The sequence below is a fragment of the Neolamprologus multifasciatus genome, chromosome 3 (genome assembly GCF_963576455.1).
Source record: "Neolamprologus multifasciatus chromosome 3, fNeoMul1.2, whole genome shotgun sequence".
NCBI classification, from domain to species: Eukaryota; Metazoa; Chordata; class Actinopteri; order Cichliformes; family Cichlidae; genus Neolamprologus; species Neolamprologus multifasciatus.
Window position 1 is genome coordinate 9,526,802 of NC_140441.1, and position 24,063 is coordinate 9,550,864.

The window sequence follows — 24,063 nt, forward strand, 5'->3', positions numbered from 1 at the left end:
AGTGTTTACAGGTAAGACCATTTAAACGGACAGCATTTATAGAATGACTATTAAAAGTCAGCGAGTGTCAATAATGTTAATGTGGTTATGTTAGTAATACACAGAGTGCTAATATAACAGCTTTAAGATGCATTTGTAGATATTATTACGTGTTTTACCGTCTTTATGGTGCTAGCTTAAAGTTACGGTGTAAACGTTAGCTTATATTGGAGTAACACTGTTACTGTTTAAATGATGTTAGCACAGAAATATTAGCTTCTGTCATGACTGATGAAGTTACTAGTTAATAAAGTTTCCAGTAAAGTGTTTAATCGCAGCCACAGATTGACAGCAAATATCTCGATTAGCTTCAGTACATCTGTAATAAATATGTGCAAGTTTCAGTGCTTTGTTTAAACTGTATGATACTTATACTGACCCTGGGTCAGTTTAAAATACAATCCTAGCTGTGTGAACAAAGCCTGGCTCCTTTAATCCTGCATGACAAACCTCAGGATGCAGGTTATTATTACTCTTTCCTGCTGGCACACCTGTCACACCTGAGAGTCAGCTAGAAACTTACAGTGACGTGGACATCATGCAAAGACTGCCAGACTCTGTAATACTGCAAATGATCAGTGACTCAGGTTAACACTAAACACGTTAAAACCGTGATGAAAATCTTATACGTATATTCTTTGGACTGATTCCAGATCATATTAAAGCTGCACCAACTGGTTTAACAGGACAGAAAGTTCTTGTCCTCATTCACTCAATGACGAAGCAAAATCTCTCTCAGATACATACACACACAGCAGCTGCAGCACCTAGTGCCAAGTACCATATCATTTTTACATTTGTTTAAAAATATTAACGTCCTTGCAGTGGATTTCTTAGTAAGCAAGGACAAGCAAGTAGCTGTGGGACCTTCCTGTTAGTGGGTCCTTTTGTCCTTTCCCCTTTGTTATACAGCACACAGGGTTTAAAGTTGGTTTGTTTGTACATGTGGTCTTTCTCTTTCTGTTACAGGCTTCAAGCACAGGTAAGTATTTAAAAAGTTACAAATCAGTGTTATGACAAAGTGTTGATGATGTCACTTCACTGAACCCCTGAACTCAACTTCACCTGGTAAATCAATTATTAAATTACAAATAGAGTATATTTGTAATTATATATGTTTAAAGTATATGTTTAACTATTTAAACATATACTTTATGTATCTGCACAAAACAGATGACAACGATTACAGAATTTTTATGTTTGATTCTATTTTATTTTTCATTTGGGGTGCTGAATTGTGTTCAAAATTTTTTAAAAACATTTAATTACTGTAATTAATTTACTGGTGATAAAAATGTGTCACTAGTCAGATCGACGGTCTGTAACCTGCCTGCTCTGTAGTATAAAGTGACATTTGACCTAGCCTCCTGCTGCTCTGCTCAGGCAGTGTCGTCTCCTAAACGGAATAATTCCAGCAGTGATGAAGCATGATTATTTCCTGATGTGTGCCAAATGTGGGAATTAAGTTCAAGTCATTCTGTCATGGTGGATTTGAACAGGTGATTAAATGTAGCAGTGAGCTTTTTCCATGCGCTGATCTAACTTTTGAGTATGAAAGTGTGAGAACAACTTAGAAATTAAAATATTTGTCTGAGGATGCTACATCACATTGCAGCTAATAAAAAAAAAAATCTTTGAAATCTTTTATGCTGGAGGGCATCAATTGACCATAAACAACAGTGTAGCCCTCTTATAAATACAAATAAACTCAAACCCAGTTTAAAGCATTCCTAAACTGTCAGTGGAACCTAAACACATGCATGGTTGTGTGTGTGTGTACATAGTGTATATATATAAATATAGATAGATAGATACATAGATACTAGGGGTGCAACAATACTTGTATCGATATTGAACCATTCGATACAGTGCTTTCGGTTCGGTACGCATATGTATCGAACAATACAAAATTTTTAATTTATTTTATCAACTTTTCTTCTGATGATGCTGTCTGTGTTGAGCGCTCAGTGGATCTGCACTCGACAGTGCAGCCTAGGCGGAGTAGTCGAATGCAGATTCACTGAGCACAGGGCAAGCTAGCGAGACAGAAGTTAAGCTCTCCTTGCAACATGGCAAATTGAACCTCCCCAACCCTAATTCAGATCTGGCGTTTGGAACTATTTTGGTTTTCATGTGACGTATGACCCTGAAGGTAAGCGCGTCATGGACTAAAGTAAAACAGTATGTCGGATGTGCCACGCAATGCTCAATTACATGGGTGGGAACTAGTGCGTTAGCGCAGTTTGCTCGTTAACGTGTTGGCCGTCCAGCCCCACGCACGGGGCGATCCGCGGTAGCTGGTTAACGGAGATTTGCCGTGTTGTGGCGTTAACGTCATTTCAACGAGATTAACGCTGACAGCACTCGTGGGAACACAACAAATATGACTGCACATTTACTCCGACAGCATCCTAGTGCAAAGACAAGTGGAAGCAGACAAAAACAACAAGCACGCATGCTACAAACTTTACCTGAGTCATTTAGACAGCCGTTAGCACATGATTCTCCTTATGGGGACCTGATATGTTTAATATGCTGCTGAGAATATAGCCCAGAAGAAGCGTATAGTATAGCTTTTATTTTGGAAAGAGCCATTTCTCTGTAATAAACTCTCTTTTCCGAAGATGAGTGATTTCTCGATCAGATAGATTATTCTTTTATTACTTTGTTGTTTCAGCAACATTGAAATTAAAAACTGTACTTTTGAGTTAAAATATATATTTATAATTTTAATAAATGACAAATTAAAAAGGCATGAACATTTTTTTGTATCAAAAAAATATTGAACCGTGACACCAAAGTATCGAACTGAACCGTGAATTTTGAGTAGGGGGTTGGGAAGCGCATCTGTAACCGGAAGGTCGCCAGTTCAATCCCTGGGCTCTCTGTCCTGGTCGTTGTGTCTTTGGGCAAGACACTTTACCCTACCGCCTACTGGTGTTGGCCAGAGGGGCCGATGGCGCGATATGGCACCCTCCCTACGCCCACTCATATGTAGTGATGCTGTGTGCTGTTCTAAAGTGCATTTAAAACACAGGAGAGCATGGTTCCTTCTTCCTCTCAGAGAGCAGCACAGCTCCTCCCGAAAACCCTTAGTGTCTGTTACGTCCCCTGGCTAGTCTAGGGGGTTGAAGGGACGAACATAAAGATGGATAGAGAAGGAGGAGCCAAGAGGGTAATTTTAGTAGGTTTATTGAACACTGGTGATGGGATTTGAGTCCAGACTGAGGTGTAACGTCACGGAGAGCCAAGGCCAACATAACAAACAAAACATCCCTGATGTAGAAATAAAAGAAACTTACCTAACTCCAAAGAAACAAAAATATACAACCTATAACCATAACACACCTAACAGCACATAAACAGGAAAAACAGGGTGTCAAAGCAAAAGGCAGCTCTCCCCTACAAGCAGTCTGGACATGACAACAACAATGCTCATACCAGCTACAAAGGCATGCAAGCCTGCTCAGGTATGGCAACCAAAATGGCCAGAGGGCACAGAAGCACAGCTCCACAGGCCTTAAATAGTGCTCTGCTGATTACCAATCAGCCGGACTCTGCGCAGCATCCAATCAGGACAGAGGAAGTGGAGCCTGGACAAAACAAAGGGTTAGTAGGGAGAAGAGACATCCTCCTAGGGGATGTAACACCCCCACCCAGAAAAACAAACGTATAAGTTTGTTAACCTTACACCATCACATTCTTGAGAGGGCATCTGCCACAATATTTTCACATCCTCTCTTATGCTTTATTTCAATGTTGTAGTTTTGTGAAATTAAGGCCCACTTCATCAATCGTTGATTGTTGTTATACATACGAGAGAGGAACACGAGAGGATTGTGATCAGTGAAGACCTCTACAGGTTGGGAAGTAGATCCCACATACACATCAAAATGTTGAAGAGCCAGAAGCATGGCCAGAGTCTCCTTTTCAATTGTCGAGTACCGTCTTTGATGAGTATCGAACTTCTTGCCAAAGAAGCAGACAGGATGACTCACTCCTTGTCCATCATCTTGAAGAAGAACAGCCCCAGCCCCCACCTCACTGGCATCCACTTCAAGCTTGAAAGGTTTAGAAAAGTCTGGAGCAACAAGAACAGGTGAACTCGACAGAAGACCTTTTGCACATTCAAAAGCATGTTGACACTCAGGACTCCAAATGAATGGTACCTTCGGGCTACACAGGTTTGTTAGTGGTGTTACGACTTCAGAAAAATTCCTACAGAAACACCTGTAGTAACCAACCATCCCCAGAAATCTGCGCAGCTCACGGCGTGTTGTTGGCACAGGAAAGTTGAGGATGGCATTAACCTTTGCACTGATAGGGCGAACTTTGCCTTGCCCAACTTCCTTTCCAAGGTAGGTCACTGTAGCCTTACCAAACTCGCATTTAGCCAAGTTGAGGGTCAAGGAAGCATCAGCTAAACGCTTGAACACAGTGGCTAAAGTGTCGACATGCTCTGACCAGTTGGAAGAATAGGTGACCACATCATCAAGATAAACATTACAGTTAGCTACACCAGATAATACAGTTGACATTAACCTCTGAAAGGTAGCAGGAGCATTTCTCATTCCAAATGCCATGACTGTATATTGTAAAAAGTGATCAGGTGTTACGAAAGCTGAGATTTCTGATGCTCTTTCTGTCAAAGGTACTTGCCAATAACCTTTAAGAAGGTCAAGCTTACTCACATAAGCAGCAGATCCGACGCTGTCAATACAGTCCTCAATACGGGGCAGTGGGAAGGAATCAGGTACTGTTACTGCATTTACCTTGCGGAAATCTGTGCAAAAGCGAGGTGTTCCATCTGATTTTGGCGTAACCAGGCACGGAGAGCTCCATGGACTATAGCTTGGGATAGCCAATCCATGCTTCAGAAGGTAGTCTACTTCTTTGTTCATCATTTCCCTTTTTGCCATATTCACACGGTAAGCATGCTGCTTAATAGGCACTGCATTCCCAACATCAATGTCGTGCTCTATTACAGTAGTACGGGAAGGCATGTCCCCAAAGAGTTTTAAATGAATGTTGACGAGCCTTTCAATGTCCAACTGTTGCTCACGGGTCAAGTGAGACAGATATATAGACAACTGGGACAGTACCTCAGAATTAAGCATTCTGGCATTCTGGTAGCTGGTATCACAAAGTTTGAGCCCGTCCTCATCTAAACTCGACCTCAATCCTGAGGAAGAGTTCAACAAGAGAGTTTCTGGAAATGAGATTTGCTCTGATGGAGACGCCACAGACTTATCTGCAAGACCACAGAGAGGATCAGCTCTAGAATGAAAAGGTTTGAGCATATTGAGATGGCACAGGCGCGTTTTACGTTTCCTGTCTGGGGTTTTAATCACATAGTCAGTGTCATTTACTTTCTTATCCACCTGGTATGGTCCACAGAAGCGGGCAGACAATGCAGAGCTAGCAGTTGGTAGAAGAACCAAAACCTTGTCACCTGGATTGAAAGATCGGGGAACGGCTTTCTTATCATACCAACTTTTCATCTTCCCCTGAGCAGAGGAGAGGGCTTCTGCAGCTGCCAACCTGGCCTTATGGAGGCGCTCTCTGAACTGTGAAACATAATCCAGAACATTAGTTTTCACAACATGGTCTGTTGACAAGAACTGTTCTTTCAACAACTTCAAAGGTCCCCGAACAGAGTGACCAAATACTAGTTCATTTGGGCTAAACCCAAGGGATTCTTGCTTAGCTTCACGCATGGCAAACACCATCAGGGGTACTCCCTCATCCCACTCTTTTCCAGTATCCAAGCAGTATTTCTGCAACGTTGCCTTGAGTGTCTGATGCCAGCGCTCTAATGCTCCTTGAGACTCAGGATGGTATGCACTTGACACAACATGCTTAATCCCAAGAGTCTGCATGACCTGCTTGAAAAGTTTAGACAGAAAGTTAGTTCCTTGGTCGGTCTGGACTACTTTTGGTAGACCAAAAGTAGTAAAGAACTTTGTCAAAACCTTAATCACCAAAGGTGCAGTTATTCTTCTGAGTGGGACAGCTTCAGGAAAACGAGTCGAAGTACACATTGCAGTCAGTAAAAACTGATTACCATTCTTCGTCTTGGGCAATGGACCAACACAGTCCACAATGACACGTTCAAAAGGTTCACCAAGTACTGGTATAGGATGAAGAGGAGCTATAGGAACTGTCTGGTTTGGCTTTCCTGCAATCTGACATGTTTTACAAGTGCGGCAAAACTCAACTACATCAGCCTTCAATCCTGGCCAAAAGAAATGGTTGAGTATCTTATTGTACGTTTTTGTAACTCCCAAATGACCAGACAGGGGGTGCTCATGTGCAAGGGAGACTACGTAGTGACGATACTCAAGAGGCACAACAATCTGATAAGTAGTGCTCCAGTCACAGTCATCAGAACAGCTTCCCTCTACGGCCGCTGTTAAAATTGGGTGTGCAGTCCACTTGCGCATCAAAACCCCATCTTCCAAGAAATAAGAAGCCTTTTTATTTACGGTTTCAGAAAGAGAAGCAAAGCATTTAGTCAATGAGGGATCCGACTTCTGAGCAGCAATAAGGCTTTCACGTGTGACTGGCAAGTCTAACTGTGAGAGATGGAGATCCTTCCACTTCTCAGTAGTATCCTTTGAGCCACTTTTAGGATCAATCAGGGTTTGCAAATCATCTGTAGCCAGAGCCTGAGCCAACGAAGAGTCTGACAAATCAATTTCTGCAGCTTTACGTCTCGTCTGAGCCCTGGTGAGAACACAAGCAGGAAAAACAGATGGGAAACATGTTGCTAGGTCGTTGCTCTTCAAATTTGATTCTGGATCGTTTGTTACTTCGGGAACAGGTTGCACTTTTCCACCAGCAATATCATTTCCCAAAATGAACTGCACCCCTTTTATGGGAAGTGAGGGGCGTACTGCCACAGAGAAAATGCCATTAACCAACTTTGACTTGATGTGTACATAATGCAAAGGAGCTTCAACATAGCCCATTTCAACTCCTTGAATCAGAATGCTACCATGACAAGAGGAAAGGTCACTCAAGGGTAATACATCAGCTAAAATCACAGATCGTGACCCTCCCGTATCTCTGAGTATTCGAATGGGTTTTTCATCCTCAGGCTTCCCAGTCAATGACACAGTGCCATCTAAGAGGAAGGGTTTGAAGCAGGGATCAACTCCTTCACTTTGGTCCCCTCTCTCAGTATGGATGGTTTTAATTAAACCCACTCCTTTTGGTGACTGGTTCTTGCGTTTCAAAGCAGGACATTCAACAACAACATGGCCAAGTTTATGACAATAGAAACATTCCCTTTCAGTCCTTGAAGCAAAAGTCTGTCGTGGGCTTGAAGGATCCTTTTGTGGGGGAGGTTCTCTGGTGGTAACTTCACGTTTCTGCACAAAAACAGTTTTATGAGTCAACACAAATTCATCAGCTATCACAGCTGCTTCTTTCAAAGTGGAAACCTTCTGTTCATTAAGGTGTACAACAATGCGTTCTGGCAGGCCATTTTTGAACTCTTCCAGCAGGATCAGTTCACGTAAGGAGTTGTAGTCAGGAACTTTACTTGCTGTTATCCATCTATCAAAAAGAGTAGCTTTTTCGTGAGCAAACTCTACAAAAGTCTGATTTGCTGTTCTTTTGTGATTGCGAAAGCGTTGCCTATACGCTTCGGGAACCAGTTCATAAGCAGCAAGGATAGCAGACTTCACTACATCATATTTCAAACTTTCTTCCAAAGACAAAGCAGAACAGACTTCTTGTGCTTTGCCTACCAATTTGCACTGGAGAAGCAATGGCCAAACTTCTCTCGGCCAGTGCAATGAGGCAGCAACACGTTCAAACACATTGAAATATGTATCAACTTCTGATTCACGAAATGGAGGTACCAACACAATGTTTTTACTCACATTAAAACCACCTGGGTTTACATGGGAGGAGGTTGTTTCACCAACAGATGAATTTGCAGAACTAGGTTGAGTAGTAGTGCTTCTTGAAGTCTGTGCCTGTAACTCCAACTGACGCAGTCTGACCTCCCTTTCAATCTGCAACTCCAGCTCCAACCTTTTCAGCTTTAACGCCTTTTCTGTCTCTGCTTCCAACTCCAACCTGCGAAGATCCAGCTCTGCCTGACGAGCTTGGGCTTTATCCTGAGCCTCCAATTGTAATTTAGCCAAACGTACCTTGAGTAACACTTCTTGTCTTGAACGAGGAGAAGATGGCGTAGCAAAAGAAGGTGAGCCATTAGTGCTTAACTTTTCCACCGTTTGTTGCTCCACAGCAGCAGGGTTTTGCCCTTCCTCCTTTAACACAGCAGGCTTCACTCCTTCGTTAGGGGCCCTGTCAAGAGGAACTGGCAAACGAGGTGGTTTAGAAACAGGAAGCAGGCCTTCTTCCACAAGTTTGTTTGAAACAGCAATTTTCAAGTCCTCTTTCACCAATTGCCTTGATACATTTAAATCAAAGTGTGCTGCTATAGCAAACAAATCATGTTTTCTACACACATTTAGCTCCTCACAAGAAGGACTACTCTATGTCTGTCTATGTGCATTTAAAATTGAGGGTAGGGCACCAGCGCCAGAGGTGGGTTGGAATACACCGACCATCCTCTGGATGCTGTAAAACGTGCCCACACCCAAGGCCCTATATGTATGTGTTATGTGAGAGTATGAGTAATGTGGGTGTCTAGGTTGCAGAATAAAATTGAGGCACAGGCGGCCAGAAGGGGACAGAGGGGGAGTGCCTCCCCTGCATCCTGGTGACATACCAGCACCCCAAGCCCTGCGTGTGTGGGTGGGTGTGGTAGAGCGGGAATAGGGAGGCAGCTGAGGATGGGGAGGGAAGAAAGGGAGGGGCAAGCTCCCTCGCTGACCCCAGTAGGCACCCCCACAAAAGTACCTATTCCTAACCTAATACACTTTAGTGCAGCCAGTTCACTTCAGTAAAAGCAGCAGTGGGAATTACTGGCGCAAAAATGCTAACCAAGTTTTTCTCTTTATAAACAGCCAGCCATTGTACAAATAAAATGTTCATGTTGTCTTCCAAACAGTTTCACTAACACTGGATGGACAGGAAGCGTTCGCGATGTCTTCTCCGGCGCTGATAATTGGCGTCTGTCTTGTGTCGGTGACGTAAAAGACAGATTTAATGCAACATGACCATTCAAACAGCAGTCGCTTTCTAAAACATCGGATATGTATTGGATTCAGTACCACATACGAAAGTGACCAAGATCGGATTTGAAAATATCGGATTTGTGCCGTTCACACTGTCATACCAATATGCATAACAATAACTAATGTAATCAGAAAATAACACCAGAAAACATTTAAATAGAAAACCAGGTCAACAGAACGTTTTCTTAAAAATAACTAAGTAACTGTAACAGGACACAATGCATATTTTTATATTATCAATACTTAATTGATCCTTGAATAGATTTAGTCTCTTTATGCCACAAAGAGAAAACCTACAATTACAAATGAACTAATAAGTCACAAAGTAATACAACTGTGTTGTTTTCTTAGACTCTTTAGAGCAGACAAGACTGAGGACTGCTCACTTTTAACTAAAAGGTTGCACATAGAAATTTAGATGGTAACAGATGGCTGACCTTTGGGGTTATTAAAAACCCAAAAGATAGAAAAAAAAAGCTTTTAATAGGTAAAAAGAGCCTGAAAAAATGTTTGCCTCTAAAACTCAGATGGACCTGAGGCTGTTTCTATCAGACTGAATTCAACGCCTTAAATACGATCTGTTGGCCCGCTGTGTGAGCAAATTTATGACTTTCAGCTGTGTGGGTTTTCAGAATCGGAGATTGATTCACAGTCGAAAGCCCTAAATTTCCACACTGCAATTTATCACCTCTGAATAATCTAAGAGTCATTTTGATCGGAAAATCTTCAGATCTGGGGGGTAGTTTGTGGCTCCACAGCAGGGTGAGAGTTGGAGCAGTGGGTTACCTGGTCATGCCTTCCATATTTCAGCGCAATACTGGGACCTGACGTGGGAGCGGTGTGCTGTAAGATGTAGGATTCTCAATTTTTGCTTTTGTTACTTACGGTTTATATTTGATTGTCTAGTCTTCCCAGTGTCCTGCTCTGTCTCGTAAAGTTTCCATCTCTGCGAAGTAGTTCCCTGTTTAGTTATGTCCCGTTTTATTTTGATAGTCTCTTGTGCCTTGCTTTTCGCTTTCCATCCCCTTGTCTTGTTATCAGCTTTCATTGAGATGTGTTTAGTTTCCCCAAGTGTCTCTACTTTGCTCTGATTAACTTCCTTTGTATGTATAGCTCAGCTTTCCCATTTTTTTGTTTATTCTTAGATATTTGCATTCTCCATTTGTTTTGTTTTTCTTTTTGTTTAGATGTTTATCTTCTTGGACTCCAAGGTGGGCTTACATGATTGACACTTCAGAATAATCCTTCTTTATCTGATACTAGGACTTTGTGTTGTCCTTTAATTCATACCCTGTCTGAAACAAGCTGTTTTAGCTCCTCCCCCTTTAAGGGGACCCTCTCTGTCTTGGGTTTGATGCCTATGCCATCAGTCAGGGCCGTGTGCTAGAGCTGACCATAGCAATTGCCCCTCTCTGAATTAGACCCAAGTGCAGGAGAAACTGAGAGTTCATATCCATCTGCAGACTGAGCTTTTAGTAAAAAAAAAGTCACACTTGTACATAAACTGGCCCACTGCATTTAAAGCAGAACCAGCTGTGAAGTATTAATTAAAACCTAACAAAAAAGAAAAGAAAAGAACTGGTGAAGGAAAACCCCTCATAGATTTTCACTTTCTTTCTCAGTGCTTGCAGTGAGTGAACTCTAGAAAATAAACCATTTGCAGTCACGAGGAATCATCCATTGAAAAGAAACCAAAGCGCGGGAAGTGGTGGTGATGGATTCTTCCTTAAAAAGTCCTCCACACAAAAACTTTAGGAAAAAAAAAAAAAGGGGGGGGGGGGGGGGGGAGAGAAAAAGATGCTTTGAACAATTTTGAAGAATTGTGCTTCATTCTCCAGATTTAAGAATATTTGGCTTGTTTCAAGTATAGCTGTTTTTGCAGTGTACTGCCCATGTTTTTATCTCATAGTCCCCCTGTTTACTTGGGATGTTCTGTTGGAATGGACAGAGTCCTCTGAAGGGAACTTGGTGCTCATACACAGTCACATCAGTACCAGGATCTTACATCAACAGCAGGAGAAACACCCACTTGTTCCATACACCTCAAATGGGAGCACGTTTGTGTCATGAACGATGATCATCTATTGTGTCTTTATCAAGAAATTATATCCTTTTTGCGCTTCTATGATTAATCTTGTGTCACCTTTAAAACTTCTCTACCAGTCTCAGGATGTCATAAACTGTCCGTAGAGACTTTACTGGATGCACGGCAGTAAGAATCAACATACCCACATGTGCCTACAGCTTCATTCAATCCATTTTTCTTCCTCTCTTGTTGATCCTCCTTGTTCGTCATTGAGTTGGCTGTAGAGCAGGTCATCTGCTAATTGGATGGTTGTTGGTTCAATCTCTGTGTGCTCTAGTCTGGAGTTCTTACCAAGGTGTCCTTGGGCAAGTTACTGAACCCCAACTTGGTCTCTGATGCATCCATTGGCATGTGAACGTTAAAAAGCATAAAACAAGCAGAATGCATGGTGTATAATGCTTTCAGTACTCGAGTAGAAAAGCAACTGAAGGAGTATGGGACCTGGCACATGGTAGATTGTCTTTCTCTGTGGCACATGAGAGAGTCATGCATCGTCTGTCACTGGGAAGGATAGAAGACCAGATCAATGTTTCCTCACATTACTGCAAATATTCCTCTGTCTCAGCTGACTCCTCTTTCTTGCTTGATTCTTTGTCTTCATCATAATTGAAATGGAAGATGTGTAGTCCTCTGACACATCTTCTATTTCAGTTTCACATTCTGAAAATTCAAGAAACTTCAAAAAGCCCAGTCACTTTCTTTCCAAGCTCCTCAGACTACCATGTCCTGGATGCCTGAGAACCTACTTGAACGTAGTTCAGATTCTTCATCACTTTTCTTCACGTCATAGCCTTCTTCCACTTCTGCAGGTGAGTGATGTGCTTTTTCAGAGAAAGGGTAGCATGTGCTCTAAATATTGACAATATTTTCTTTATCTTCTAACCCTGGATCTTCCTGAACATTGATTCTCCCTCCTCATTATACTAGAGGACAATATATGCTTTGTTCTACTGGTCATTGCTTTGCACAACATGGTAAAAAAAAAGTATGCTCATCAAAGTATGCAAATCTCTAGTGCAATGGAGGCTTGTGAGCATAGTTTCTGTGTATATATTATTGTAGGGTCTACCTTACAATACGAAGCACCTTGATGTGACTGTTGTTGTGATTTGGTGCTGTATAAATAAAATTTAATTGAATATAGAGCACCTTTCTCCTCATTGTTGTTTCTCCTCCCTGTTGCTGTTGTCGTTGTGGTTGTTATGACCAGTGCTTGACCCCACACATTAGTGATCCAAGATCAAAGATGTTTGAAAGCAGTATGTTGTGAAAATACGGCCCTTTGCAACACTTTGTACTTTGGGGTCATTTTTGTCCACGAGGACCACAGGTATTATAAAATCCAATAAAAACCCCATAAATAAATCAAATGACTTAAAACGTATTCCAATCATGCATAGCATAGTAATGAATAACTTCTGTTATTTTCAGACCATTTGATGAATAAAAAAAACACATTTTCGATAGCAAAAGATTTCTTTAGAGGACAAAAATGACCCAAGGACAACACAAATATCCTATAAAAATCCTATAAAAAGCAAAAATACTGTACTATGATTTGGTAGGAAAACTATAATTAATCAGAAATACTATATTTGGCAGAAATAATATGTTTTAGCACAAATACTCTAAAATGGCAGAGATACTATAATAAAGCAGAAATACTATATTAAGCAATAATCCTATAAAAAGCAGAAATACTGTACTATGATTTGGTAGAAAAACTATAATTAATCAGAAATAATATATTTGGTAGAAATACTATATTTAGCACAAATCTTATAAAATTTAGCACAATTGTAATAACTTAAACAGAAAAATTGGAAAAGCAAAATGGACAGCTGAAAAAATGCTAAACATGCTATGTGTCCCTCAAATATACTTGTTAAATGAAAAAAATCGGCAAAAAAATATAACAGCCACACAATTACCCATAGAGGGGGTGAAAAAACAACTCTATAGAGGCTGTTTCCAAAGAGTAATATGGGACATCTTAATAGGATAAAGTTAATCATATATGATTGGATTTTATAGTGAGCATTGAGGGGAGTCAGAAGTGGGGTCAAAAGGGGATGGTCGGAACAGAAGGAACGATAGCTCACAGCCCAGCGTAAACGCGAGGTGCTGTATAAGGGCTTGATTTATTTGTTTGATTTATTTGTTGTGGATACAAGTAATTATGCTATAGTAATAAGGGAACATTGAGAATGTACAACTCGTTGAGGGGATGGAGGACCTAAAGGGTTGGGCAATTGAAAGGTTTCATTTTGATAGGATTTCTTTCTAGCTATTCTAGCTATTATTCTCACATGAAAGTAGACTTAATGGGATAGATTAGGAATTATGTCGTGTTTCTTGGGAAACACGAAAAGGGGAAGAACTGTCATGAAATAAATATATTGTTAGTCCTTATTTAGTGTTTATTGTTACTTGCTTTTAATACAGTTTAAAAGGGCCGTCTCTTAGTACAGTCTGTTCCAAAAGTACTGACAGGAAATTACAGGCTTTTGCAGAGCATACTTTTGCAGGCAGAAGGTGAAACTAAGCAGAGTGTTTGATGGAAACTTAAAGTGTGGTAAGATAAGATGACCTTTTAGTCCCACAGGTGGGAAATTTGTTTTGTTACAGCAAAAGTGCAAAGTTATGTATTATGTAACACTGGAATGCAATAAAATATAGAATAAAATAAAATACTATATACAATAGAATAAAATAGAAAAACAAATGCTATATACAACTGAGTAGGAAAATGCAAAAATACAACTTCGTCAGAAGAAGAATTGCACATATAGCAGTCTTATTGCACATGTGTGGGTTTGTGTGTTTGATCAGCTGCAAAAGTCTTTGTTGTGGAGTCTGACAGCAGTGGGGAGGAAAGACCTGCGAAATCTCTCCGTCCCACACCGTGGGTGCCACAGTCTCCCACTGTCAAGTGTTCTCTGTCTGTGAGGTGCCCACACTTGAAAAAGACCAGACTTTGAATTTCACTCAATTTATTTTGACCAGCTAGTTAGGTGTAGTCAGGCCACACCTAGCTGTAGATTGCACAAGGTCTAATCAGTGGCCACGCGCAAGCAGCAGCACAGAGCAGGTAGTGGGCAAGAGGAGGAAGAGAAGAGTAACAGCCACACCTACTAGGTCAGCACGACACCCACTTAAGGAGCTGCTCAGTGCTGTCATGCCTCGTGTCTCATGCATGGGGTGGGAGATGTTGTCCAACAGGGATGACAGCTTAGCCACCATTCTCCTGTCACTCACCACCCCACCTGGTGTGACGTCTAGAGGGAGCATATATATATATAACTAGGCTTCCTGTTTGTGCTTCAGACTTTGGCTGACGTGTCTGTGTGTCTGCAGGGTCTCCATATTCCGGAATATGTAAAATTAAAGATCATTTTTTGAGTTTGACCACTTTGAGCGCTTTTGTCTTTTTGGCCGTAAAGAATATAAAAGAACCGGATTTAATACCGTGCAGATAACCGTATCAACATATGAGGTAAAAGTACATAAAAAAAGCTGAGTTAAAACTAAGTGTTAAGAAAGGTGAAGCACTACAGCGACATGAGGAAAAAGCTCTCGATTATGATCAATCTCCTCTGTTTGGGGAGTCTGCTGACCACTCTTATCTGGTACACGTTCGAGGATGGGTGAGTGAGTAATTACCTTTGTATCTTACAGATAAAAGCAAAAGGTCACGAAACAAAGTATTCTGATCAAAAGTAGCTTATGGCACTGTGATAAACGCTTCCCAACAGTTGGGAAGCTATGTAAAATGCTAATATAAGCCTGAGGTTGCAGAAATACAAACATGCTTAATTTAAGTAGAAATACACATTTCATATTAAAAAATACTCCGGTAAAAGCTGAAGTACATGTCTTCATGTCTTTGTCATTCATTCTTTCACACGTAACCACAAACCTCAGCTCTCACTCTGTATTTCCTTCTAAGGGAATAACATAGTATTTGATATATGTTTGTTTTGTTTCCATTGTTCTTTTGATACGAGTTTTGTTGTGCAGTGAAAATAAGGTTAGAGTCACAGGACCGGTTTACTCTGACCACACAACATTATTGGTACTGATTTGTAAATAACTGGACAGGAATAACTTGTATATTACGTAGTATTACACAAAAGTATATTTCTAATGAACTTGGCTGCACTTAATTTCTTTTTGACAATACTTTTTTTAGTTAGGATGCATTTTGAAAGAAAGGCAGACGTAAAGTGTAAAAGTGAAATACAAAGTCATATATAGTATGGTGTTGTAAAGAGCTGAGAAACCACAAAGTGGGGAATCTACAAAGAGGTACTGAACCTTCAGATGTTGCTGTAGCTCAAGCGAGACATAGAGGACCTTCTTTCATTCAGCACATAAAAAAAACAACCAACACTGCGCTTCCAATGGGGTCAGGTAAAAATGTGCACGGAGAGCAGCGCTGAAAGGATGAGACGGAGCCGAGGTATGCGGGCGGACCGACGACGTACCGGAATTACCTGAAAACGAGGGACAAACAAAGTTACAGAGTACGTCGATAGCCTAGAGTTAAACTAAAAGTGGACAGGGAGAGTTGGAGAGCTTACTTGCAACACAGACATACAGCTGTAGCGGTGGTCAAAGCCTGGTACGAAGTAACTCCCCGTCACGGATCCAAAGAAGCCAACACACAGAAAACTAGGCAGGCGAGCAGGCAGCGGGACAGGCTAGAACAAAGGAGAAGCAGGCAGGTGATGGATCCTAAAAACATGCAGCTCAATCGCGTGGAATCAACAGACTCAGCTTGCACCAACACGTTACCACTTATGAAAACGACAATACTCCGACACCAGACGTCCGAGATTCAGCTCCATAAAAGCGCTCACTGATGACATCCGATGCGCCGCAGGTGTGCCGGAATGCCATCAAGTCCCGCCCCGCCTACCTGTGCCAACAAGGGAAACAAAACCCAAGAACAACAATACACCTACCCACCACCTCCTAACACCTATAACAGCTACAAAACCATAACAGATAAGAGTAAACACAATGTCCCAGGGGGGTGATGGGAGATTCCATTTAGCACTCCCAGCACACCACATATCTTTGTATGGTACTTTCTACATTTTGGTTCACAGTACATCTGTATATCTGTGTATCCCATCAGTATAGCAGTATAGATCATCTATACATTTGTATACAACATTACATCTGTATATTTGGTCTCTGTATAGCAATATAAACATCTGAATACTTATTTGTGTATACTTAACTTGTACATAATCTGTTCATAGCTATTCCCGCCTTTTATACTATCCTTATCTGTATATAATCTGCTTGTATTGCACTTACTGCTCTTGCACATCTGATTAGATGCAAACTGTGTTTTGTTACCCTGTATTTATGTGTCCTTACAGGCACAATCACACACGTTTACACACAAATGTTACCAGAAACATATTCCGATTACTATATGCAGATATACTATACGTGTTTCTTACTGTCACTGTTGATACTGATTATATATAGCCATATAGGAATGCTAAATGGGGATTCTAAATATCAACTTACTCTGGACCGCTTCTTCAAGTTCAAATAAGGTTAATTCTTTTATCATTAAAACTATACTTAAAACTTCAATTGCTTTTGTTTGCAGTGACAGCATTTAGGGAATTTTATTGGTATCTAGCGATGGTTAATATCACACTCTAGCTTGTAACCAAATATCATGTCACATTTGAGCTCTGATTTTTACACTGACTCACTGATTTTCAAACACCATCATCATCTTAAATTGAAACTGATCTCTGGCACCACTGATGTGACTGTGACTGAACTATGACTGTAAACACTAAAGCTGTTCTGCAACTGTTCAACATCAACAACAGCAATACTGTAGACTTCAATACAATACTGCAGACTAACTAAATGTCCCCTTGTGGAGACAGTTAAAGGACTATTCTATTCTATTCTATTCTATTCTATTCTATTCTATTCTGTTTAGCCTGCACCAAGCTGTCTGTGTTTTATAGCACAGCAGCTGCCAATAACACAGTTGGATATATTATTATTATTATTATTAATATTATATTAGTATATTCGAGTTGATATTTAAGACTATTAAAAAACAAAACAAAACAAACAAACAAACAAAAACCTCATTGTGTATAGATACAATATCTGACACAAACATCTCTCAAGTGAATTAAGGCATTACTTGTAATCTTTAAATTTCCAACAACTCATATACCCCTCTAATAATATCTTAAATATTTAACATACACAAGAACAGGGATCAGATTTAATAAATGAGTTAAAATCACAAATTACCTGAGATGTGAGATGTAAACAAAACAAGAACAACGGAAGGGTTCAAGAAAGAGTCATAATTTTATCTCTTATTTGTTTCTCACAGTTTTGTCGAGCTTCACCGACCAATTCCTCAAAGAAGTGCCCCAAAGCCCTCTGAACTTTGTAAAGGCTGCAAGTAAGAGCAAACACTGCAATGACTTGTTCATTAAAAAATATTTTTTTTATGTCAAGATTAAGTTATGTAAGCCCCCTGCAGGAAGGAGTAGGTCTAAGGAGCTTGGAAAGAAAAGTGTCAGAACTTCTTTATTTTTCTTGAAGATATCAACATGGTCAACATGACCCCCCTTGGGGGACAGTGCCACCACATCCACCATTTGCTCTTTGAACTGAAGAAGCTTCTCGGGTGAGAGGTGAAATGTCTTAAAGAAAATTTTTAAAAATCCAGACGCTTTTCTTTTCAAGCTCCTTAGACGATGACCTGGATGACTGAGAACCTTCACAGACACCCAGTGCAGGAAGGTTACTAAATGTACTGGAATGCTTGTGCATTACAGGAAAGTCATTGATGAAGTGAAAAAGCTCTACAATCAAACGTGGGAAAAGCATGAGGAGAATTACCACAGATTCAGGTAAGACCTAACATCCTGATATTATTGATTGATGGTTGAGTTGTATTTTTATGTGAATTTCTGGTTAATAATAAATAAATAAATAAAAACTGCCTGAAGCTAGTATGTGAGGACGAGCATGGAAGACGGCAGACTACAGGAAACAGCTGCTATTTATCCTCAAATGCAGATGAGGCAGGATTACTCCCAAAGGTCTTTAAACAAGCTCTTCAGTCAAGGCTAAGAGCCATTTGCTAAACAAAACGGCTAAACAAATTTTCCCGTCAATGTGCTTAAGAAGTGAAAAGGGGACCTTTGACCAGCCCACGATTAAAAGTCTAAGACCAGCCAGAAAGAAATAAAGGTTTGGTTTACTTGTTTAGCAGACTCACACTCAGGATGTGTACAAGTGGGTGAAAAAATTGTCTGAGAGGCAACTAAACCAAGTAGAGAAAATTCTCTTGCAAAAATGTTGAACTTTGCTGTGATGTAGAGACAAATTCCACTAGTGGAGCTGATCGCAGCCACAGATTCAGAAACCTGAACCAACACTGCGGATGTGGACGCAGAGCAACTGCGAATGATGGTTTTGGCCTCCTCAGCAATGCAAATCTTCCAGCATCCATGGAGGAGAGGAAGGCGGTAGTGAGGACAACATAATCGTCAACTGACAGACAAGAGCGGGCCCAAGGTTTTACAAAATTGTTGGGTTTTTGAGGAAGAAGACAAATATGCTCAAAGTACATTTTATTTTATTAAGCAATTCAAGGTTCAAGGTTAAAATGGCTGCCTTGTCTGTGCTCACTCAGGAGACCCAAATGAACAAAGAGCACCACACCAAGGCAGTGTATGCCTTTTAACAGAATCTTAACATGCTTGGTTGAAACAATTGAGGGTGGCCTTAGGTCTGATATCTGCTCAGGTTTCTTCCTCTGTACCTCTCCCTATACGTCTTCTTATATAGACATGAGCCTTTTTCAGGAAAAAAAAAATCCCATTACCATAGCAACCACCTCTTGCACTCTGGTCAGGCCTGCATACAGAGATAGGGAGGGGGGGAAGGAAAAGGAAAGTGGGGAAGAGAGCTTCTTGATGGGCCTGTTTCTTCTAACAGAGTCAGTCTGTTAGAAGTTTTGTACCTTCTGGTGCCATCAGCAGTCCAGGCAGACCATCCCCCTCAAATTCCTCATAGAAGGAGCTTCTGTCTGTGCCTGTTGTTGTCAGTGTTATAGACTACTTCCAACACTTCTTACTAGTCTACAATACATAACTGTGTGTGGTAAAGGATAAAACAAACGTGTGATGTTGATTTTGACATAATAGCCTTAAGGATAAAAATAAATTCCAGCTGGATCTAAGGGTAACTCTTTGAGACTTTTATAATGGTGTGATTTCAGCCAATCCCGAGCTCCGTGTGAATGATTCTAATGCCTATGGTCTATTGGATCATAACAATCATTAAAGTGTTTTGATATTCATGCAAAGGTACTGTTTAAGGTTGAGGAAACCTGCAGTCAGCTGAGAATGAAGAAGTCACTTGGATGAGTGGTAAAATGTTTCACCAACTGAAAAGCAAATATTCAGATGAACCCAATTATCATCCTGGGACTTTTGAGTTCACACACACATCCTGTTCCCACATCACCATTGCACTAACAATGATCATGCATTTTGTGACAGATGGCTGAGTGAGGCATAGAGAATTTAAGCCCCATGGGAGTGTCCCCTAAGAAACCTTGGCTAATCGTGGCCTACACCTGTTTTCACACCTTGACTCGTGTGATTAGGTAGAGAATCAATAGGGGGTCCATTGTCCCTTTTGGGGGGACACTACCATAGGGCTTAAATCTGGGACTCTCCACCATTTGACCTTAAATTAAAGAAGCTTCTTGGATGACAGGTGAAACGTCTTCAAGCAACTTAAAGAAGTCCAGTTGCTTTTCTTTCCAAGCTCCTCAGAGCACCTCATAAAATATATGGCTCTTAAAGTACCACCCTTATGACCGACATTAAAGTACACTGGTATAGGCCTGTTTAACACCACATACAGTTTACACAAGACATATTTATCTCTTATATGAATGTTATTTATTTTAACTGTCATAAACAGGATGTGACAAGTGATGTTAATAATAACTGTACTGCATTAAAACATTCACAGCGGGTGGGATATCTTTAATTGATGACGTATGAACTCTTCTTCCAGGTCCAAACTACTATGCGTGTTTTTAACATATTTTAATGTTTTGGTTTCTTGTTCTATTTAATCTGAACAAGCCCTCTTTAGAGGAAGCAGAGATGAGGTAGAGGAGGGCCAGAAAGTAGAGCAGGAACGTGAATGCTCAGAGGAGGACAAACCAGCTTCTGGGAAGCTTCAGCAAGGGCAAAATGAGAGCACCCAACATCCACTATGGATAAGAAGTAATATGTAATATGTCGTGATGCATGCTCAGTCATCCAGGTAAGTAATTCTGTTCACATAGTGTTTTCATTGGAAGAAATGTTTCGTCACTCATCCAAGCGACTCCTTGAGTCTCAGCTGACTGCAGGTTTCCCCAATCTTATAAACAGCACATTTGCACAGTGACTGAAACTAGCACCACTGAATGAACAATGAAAACGGGACAACCTGCAGTCAGCTGAGACAGAAGAAGCCACTTGGATGAATGACGAAGCATTTCTCCCACTAAAAGCGCTACGTCCAGATGAACAGACCACTCTGAAGTTGTGATTTGGTACAGATGTATGAAGACAATCATTCTTCCATGGTCTCAGCAGATTGAGTCCGTCTTGTCACATTTAAGAGTGCTCTCACTTTCCAGAGGACATCATTTGTTTACCCTGATCAGAGACATCATTTGCTACTTTGAAGGACTGCCTAAATTTAAAGAATCTATCTTGACTTCTTGAATTGGCTGGAACTATTATATCCAGATCCTAGAATATCTGAGTCATGCTGTTAGCAAAGATAAGTTGAAAAATATTTTCAGCTTCATTTCCTCCTGTGTTCCTCCAGTGACTACCTCCTTGTGTTTTCTTGTTTCCACGATACACCAAGGTTTCTTCCTACCCTTCAGGGGTTTGTGTTTATTTATTTAAATACCTAATTTAAATGTTCCTCAGTTTAGTTTTGTTATCTTTGTTTTTCCTAGTTTTGTAAATATGCCTTAATAAAAAATACACTCTGACTTAATCTCAGTTTTGTCTCCTTTCGTCTGCATTTGGTTTCTCATAAAATTACTGTTATGGACTGTTGTGAACTTTATCTGTCTCTGATTTTTCCACGCCTTAAGTTTTTACTGTCTCGCAAATCTTTCATCTCAACACCAAAACTAATTTCACACTTTTTTTGCTTTCTTTTATTTGTTTTTAATTTACCAAGATTACAGCTGAGCATCAATTGCAATGGATCCAACGATGGCATTGTCACTCAGGAAAACACTCCAGTGGGATCTAAGATTGTTTGTGACAAGGACAGGAGTGTCATCTCTGTGACCCCGGACCTTTTCAACATCTTTATAAACGTATGTTATTCCTAAACACAGGAACCGGTCTTGTAATTTGTTGTTTATGAATGAACTAGTATGAACTAAGACAAAATTTGCTTCATGTTTCATGCCTCTGTTGTTCTTCAAATTTTCAAACATGATATGACTACGTTTTGTCATCATCCTTAAAGGATTAAATCACATCAGTTCCTAAATACAATGAGTAGTTGTCTTTCACACACTGTATGTTACAAGCACTGTAAATGTTGCTCTTTGTTATTTATAATCTGTTGATGTCACTTCCAGGAGAATCCTTTCTCAAAAAAGAGATGGGACACTTGTTCAGTTGTTGGGAGCGGTGGGATTCTAACAAACAGCGGCTGTGGAAAAATGATTGATTCAGCTGATTTTGTTATTAGGTGAGAAAGATGTTCACTGTAAGGAATTGAAATCGTGATGAGGACTCTTCTCTCTGTAAGTAATATTTCATGTTTTTTCAGGTGCAACCTGCCTCCTCTGGAAAATGAATTTCACAATGATGTCGGCAGGAAGACTAACCTTGTGACAGCAAACCCAAGCATCTTCATGAATAAGTGAGCAATTAATGAACCCGACATTGAACTGACTTGTTAGTTTGTCTTGTTGCTTTAAGTCATGCATTAATTTGCAGGTATGGGTCACTGATGGGACGTCACCGGGCGTTTGCAGACAGTCTCCAACAGTATGGCAACTCCCTGCTTCTCTTTCCTTGCTTCTCCTTTGGTTTTAGTCGTCCAGTGTGCCAGCGGGCTGTGTATGCCATTGAGGACATGGATATCCCTATCCAACCAATCTTCATAAACCCTACGTATCTCGAAAGACTGGTCAAATTCTGGGAATCTCTGGGGTTAAAGGAATATCGACCTAGCACTGGATTATATATGACTAGCCTGGCACTGGAATTTTGTGAAACGGTGCATCTGTATGGATTCTGGCCATTTAGTAATCACCCAGATAGACTCTTTCCCCTGACTAACCACTACTATGATAATGTACCCTATAATAGGAAAGTCCATGCAATGCCAAAAGAGTTTTCCCACTGGGTGGAGTTGCATAATAAGGGCGTGCTCAAGCTTCACCTTGGAGAGTGTAAATCAGATCAGATCTAGTTTGAATTTTGCAATAACAAAAGAATATGTTCAAGTATCCAACTGAGAGGCCAAGACATTTGCACTCAAATCCAAATGTATTAGAGAGATGTACGCTACTTGTTATTTCAACAGTCTTTCTTTTAATTATTGTTCCATTTACGACCATGATAAAGATGATACACTCCTCGTTAGAACGAGGGTACAATACGCTACAAGAAAATAAAATAGAAACTTTAAATAGAAATTGAGAAATCACCATTTGCTTTTAAGCCACTACTTCTGTTACAACCTTTATATTACTCTGCTAGTGGTCACTTTTGGTTCTGCAACAAAGACAATTCTCTGCAGCAGTGACTGTTGACACTTTCAAACATAAACACTTTAAAGCATTTGCAAAAGGTTAAAAATGTGTGTTTAAGCCAGAAATATGAGTTAAACTAATAGTTAAAAAGTTAAGGGATAAGAAGCAGGAGGTCGCAGCAGACGGACGCCCCTCCCTGAGCCTGGCTCTGCTGGAGGTTTCTTCCTGTTAAAAGGGAGTTTTTCCTTCCCACTGTTGCCAAAGTGCTTGCTCATAGGGGGTCATATGATGGTTGGGTTTTTCACCATATGTATTATTATAGGATATACTGTACAATATAAAGCACCTTGAGGTGACTGTTGTTGTGATTTGGCGCTATATAAATACAATTTAATTGAATTGAATAGAATAGAAGAGCATTCATAACTTACGGGGATTTAAGTTCAGTTCATGTCTTCAAACAAGGTAAAAAAAAAAAAGGACACCCCCGTTATATTTTTTGTGCTTATTATGTCTTATTATATTTGCTGAATCAGTGTTATCCACTACACTTTACATGTTTTATGGCATTACTTAAAGATACCACTAGATGATGCACAATGCTCAGGAGGAGTAAACCCTCTTCGGAGGCAAATCTGCAGAATAAATCCTGCAGTTGAAACTGTAAACAAGCTCATGATCTGTGCCTCTTTATTTTAATACACAGCTGCAGGATCTAGGATTGCACACCTCCCAGCCACCTGTCAGACCAGGGGGCACAACACAGTCAACTTATCAATTCTAAATCCACAGAAAATTTACAGTTTTAAGACTTTGAAAGTACTGATAGAATTGTTTACCTGTGAGTCTGTACAGTACATTGCATTTGTTAAGATGCAGCTAAAGAGTCAACTATCACAGCAAGCTAGCTTTCACTAGATTGTTCTTTAAAACATACAGATGTGGCTCTGATCCATTTGTTGTCAGTT

At 40.4% G+C, this 24,063-nt stretch overlaps 3 protein-coding genes and 1 long non-coding RNA gene across 8 annotated transcripts in view; 2 read left to right on the forward strand and 2 right to left on the reverse strand.

Moving 5' to 3' along the window:
- Window positions 1-24,063, forward strand: part of LOC146521490 (ICOS ligand-like) — a 230,323-nt gene that overhangs the window by 47,700 nt on the left and 158,560 nt on the right. The gene's annotated exons all lie outside the window — the stretch shown is intronic.
- LOC146521491 (hepatitis A virus cellular receptor 2-like) overlaps window positions 1-24,063 on the reverse strand; it is a 248,697-nt gene that overhangs the window by 30,525 nt on the left and 194,109 nt on the right. The gene's annotated exons all lie outside the window — the stretch shown is intronic.
- Window positions 11,997-16,727, reverse strand: LOC146521493 (uncharacterized). Of its 2 annotated transcripts, XR_014873407.1 has the most exons (3): window positions 16,078-16,727; window positions 15,864-15,983; window positions 11,997-15,776 (listed from the first exon to the last, which is right to left on the reverse strand). It is a non-coding gene; the product is annotated as an uncharacterized LOC146521493 (long non-coding RNA). The 2 variants fall into 2 exon arrangements; XR_014873406.1 differs by lacking the exon at window positions 16,078-16,727 and having other exon boundaries at window positions 15,864-16,066.
- On the forward strand, window positions 14,327-23,898 carry LOC146521494 (alpha-2,8-sialyltransferase 8F-like). The gene is made up of 7 exons (XM_085155088.1): window positions 14,327-14,927; window positions 17,672-17,743; window positions 18,123-18,197; window positions 21,559-21,700; window positions 21,971-22,083; window positions 22,165-22,257; window positions 22,335-23,898. Exons 1-7 carry the CDS (start codon window positions 14,842-14,844, stop codon window positions 22,810-22,812), a joined length of 1,059 nt encoding a protein of 352 aa, XP_085011214.1. The 5' UTR covers window positions 14,327-14,841; the 3' UTR covers window positions 22,813-23,898.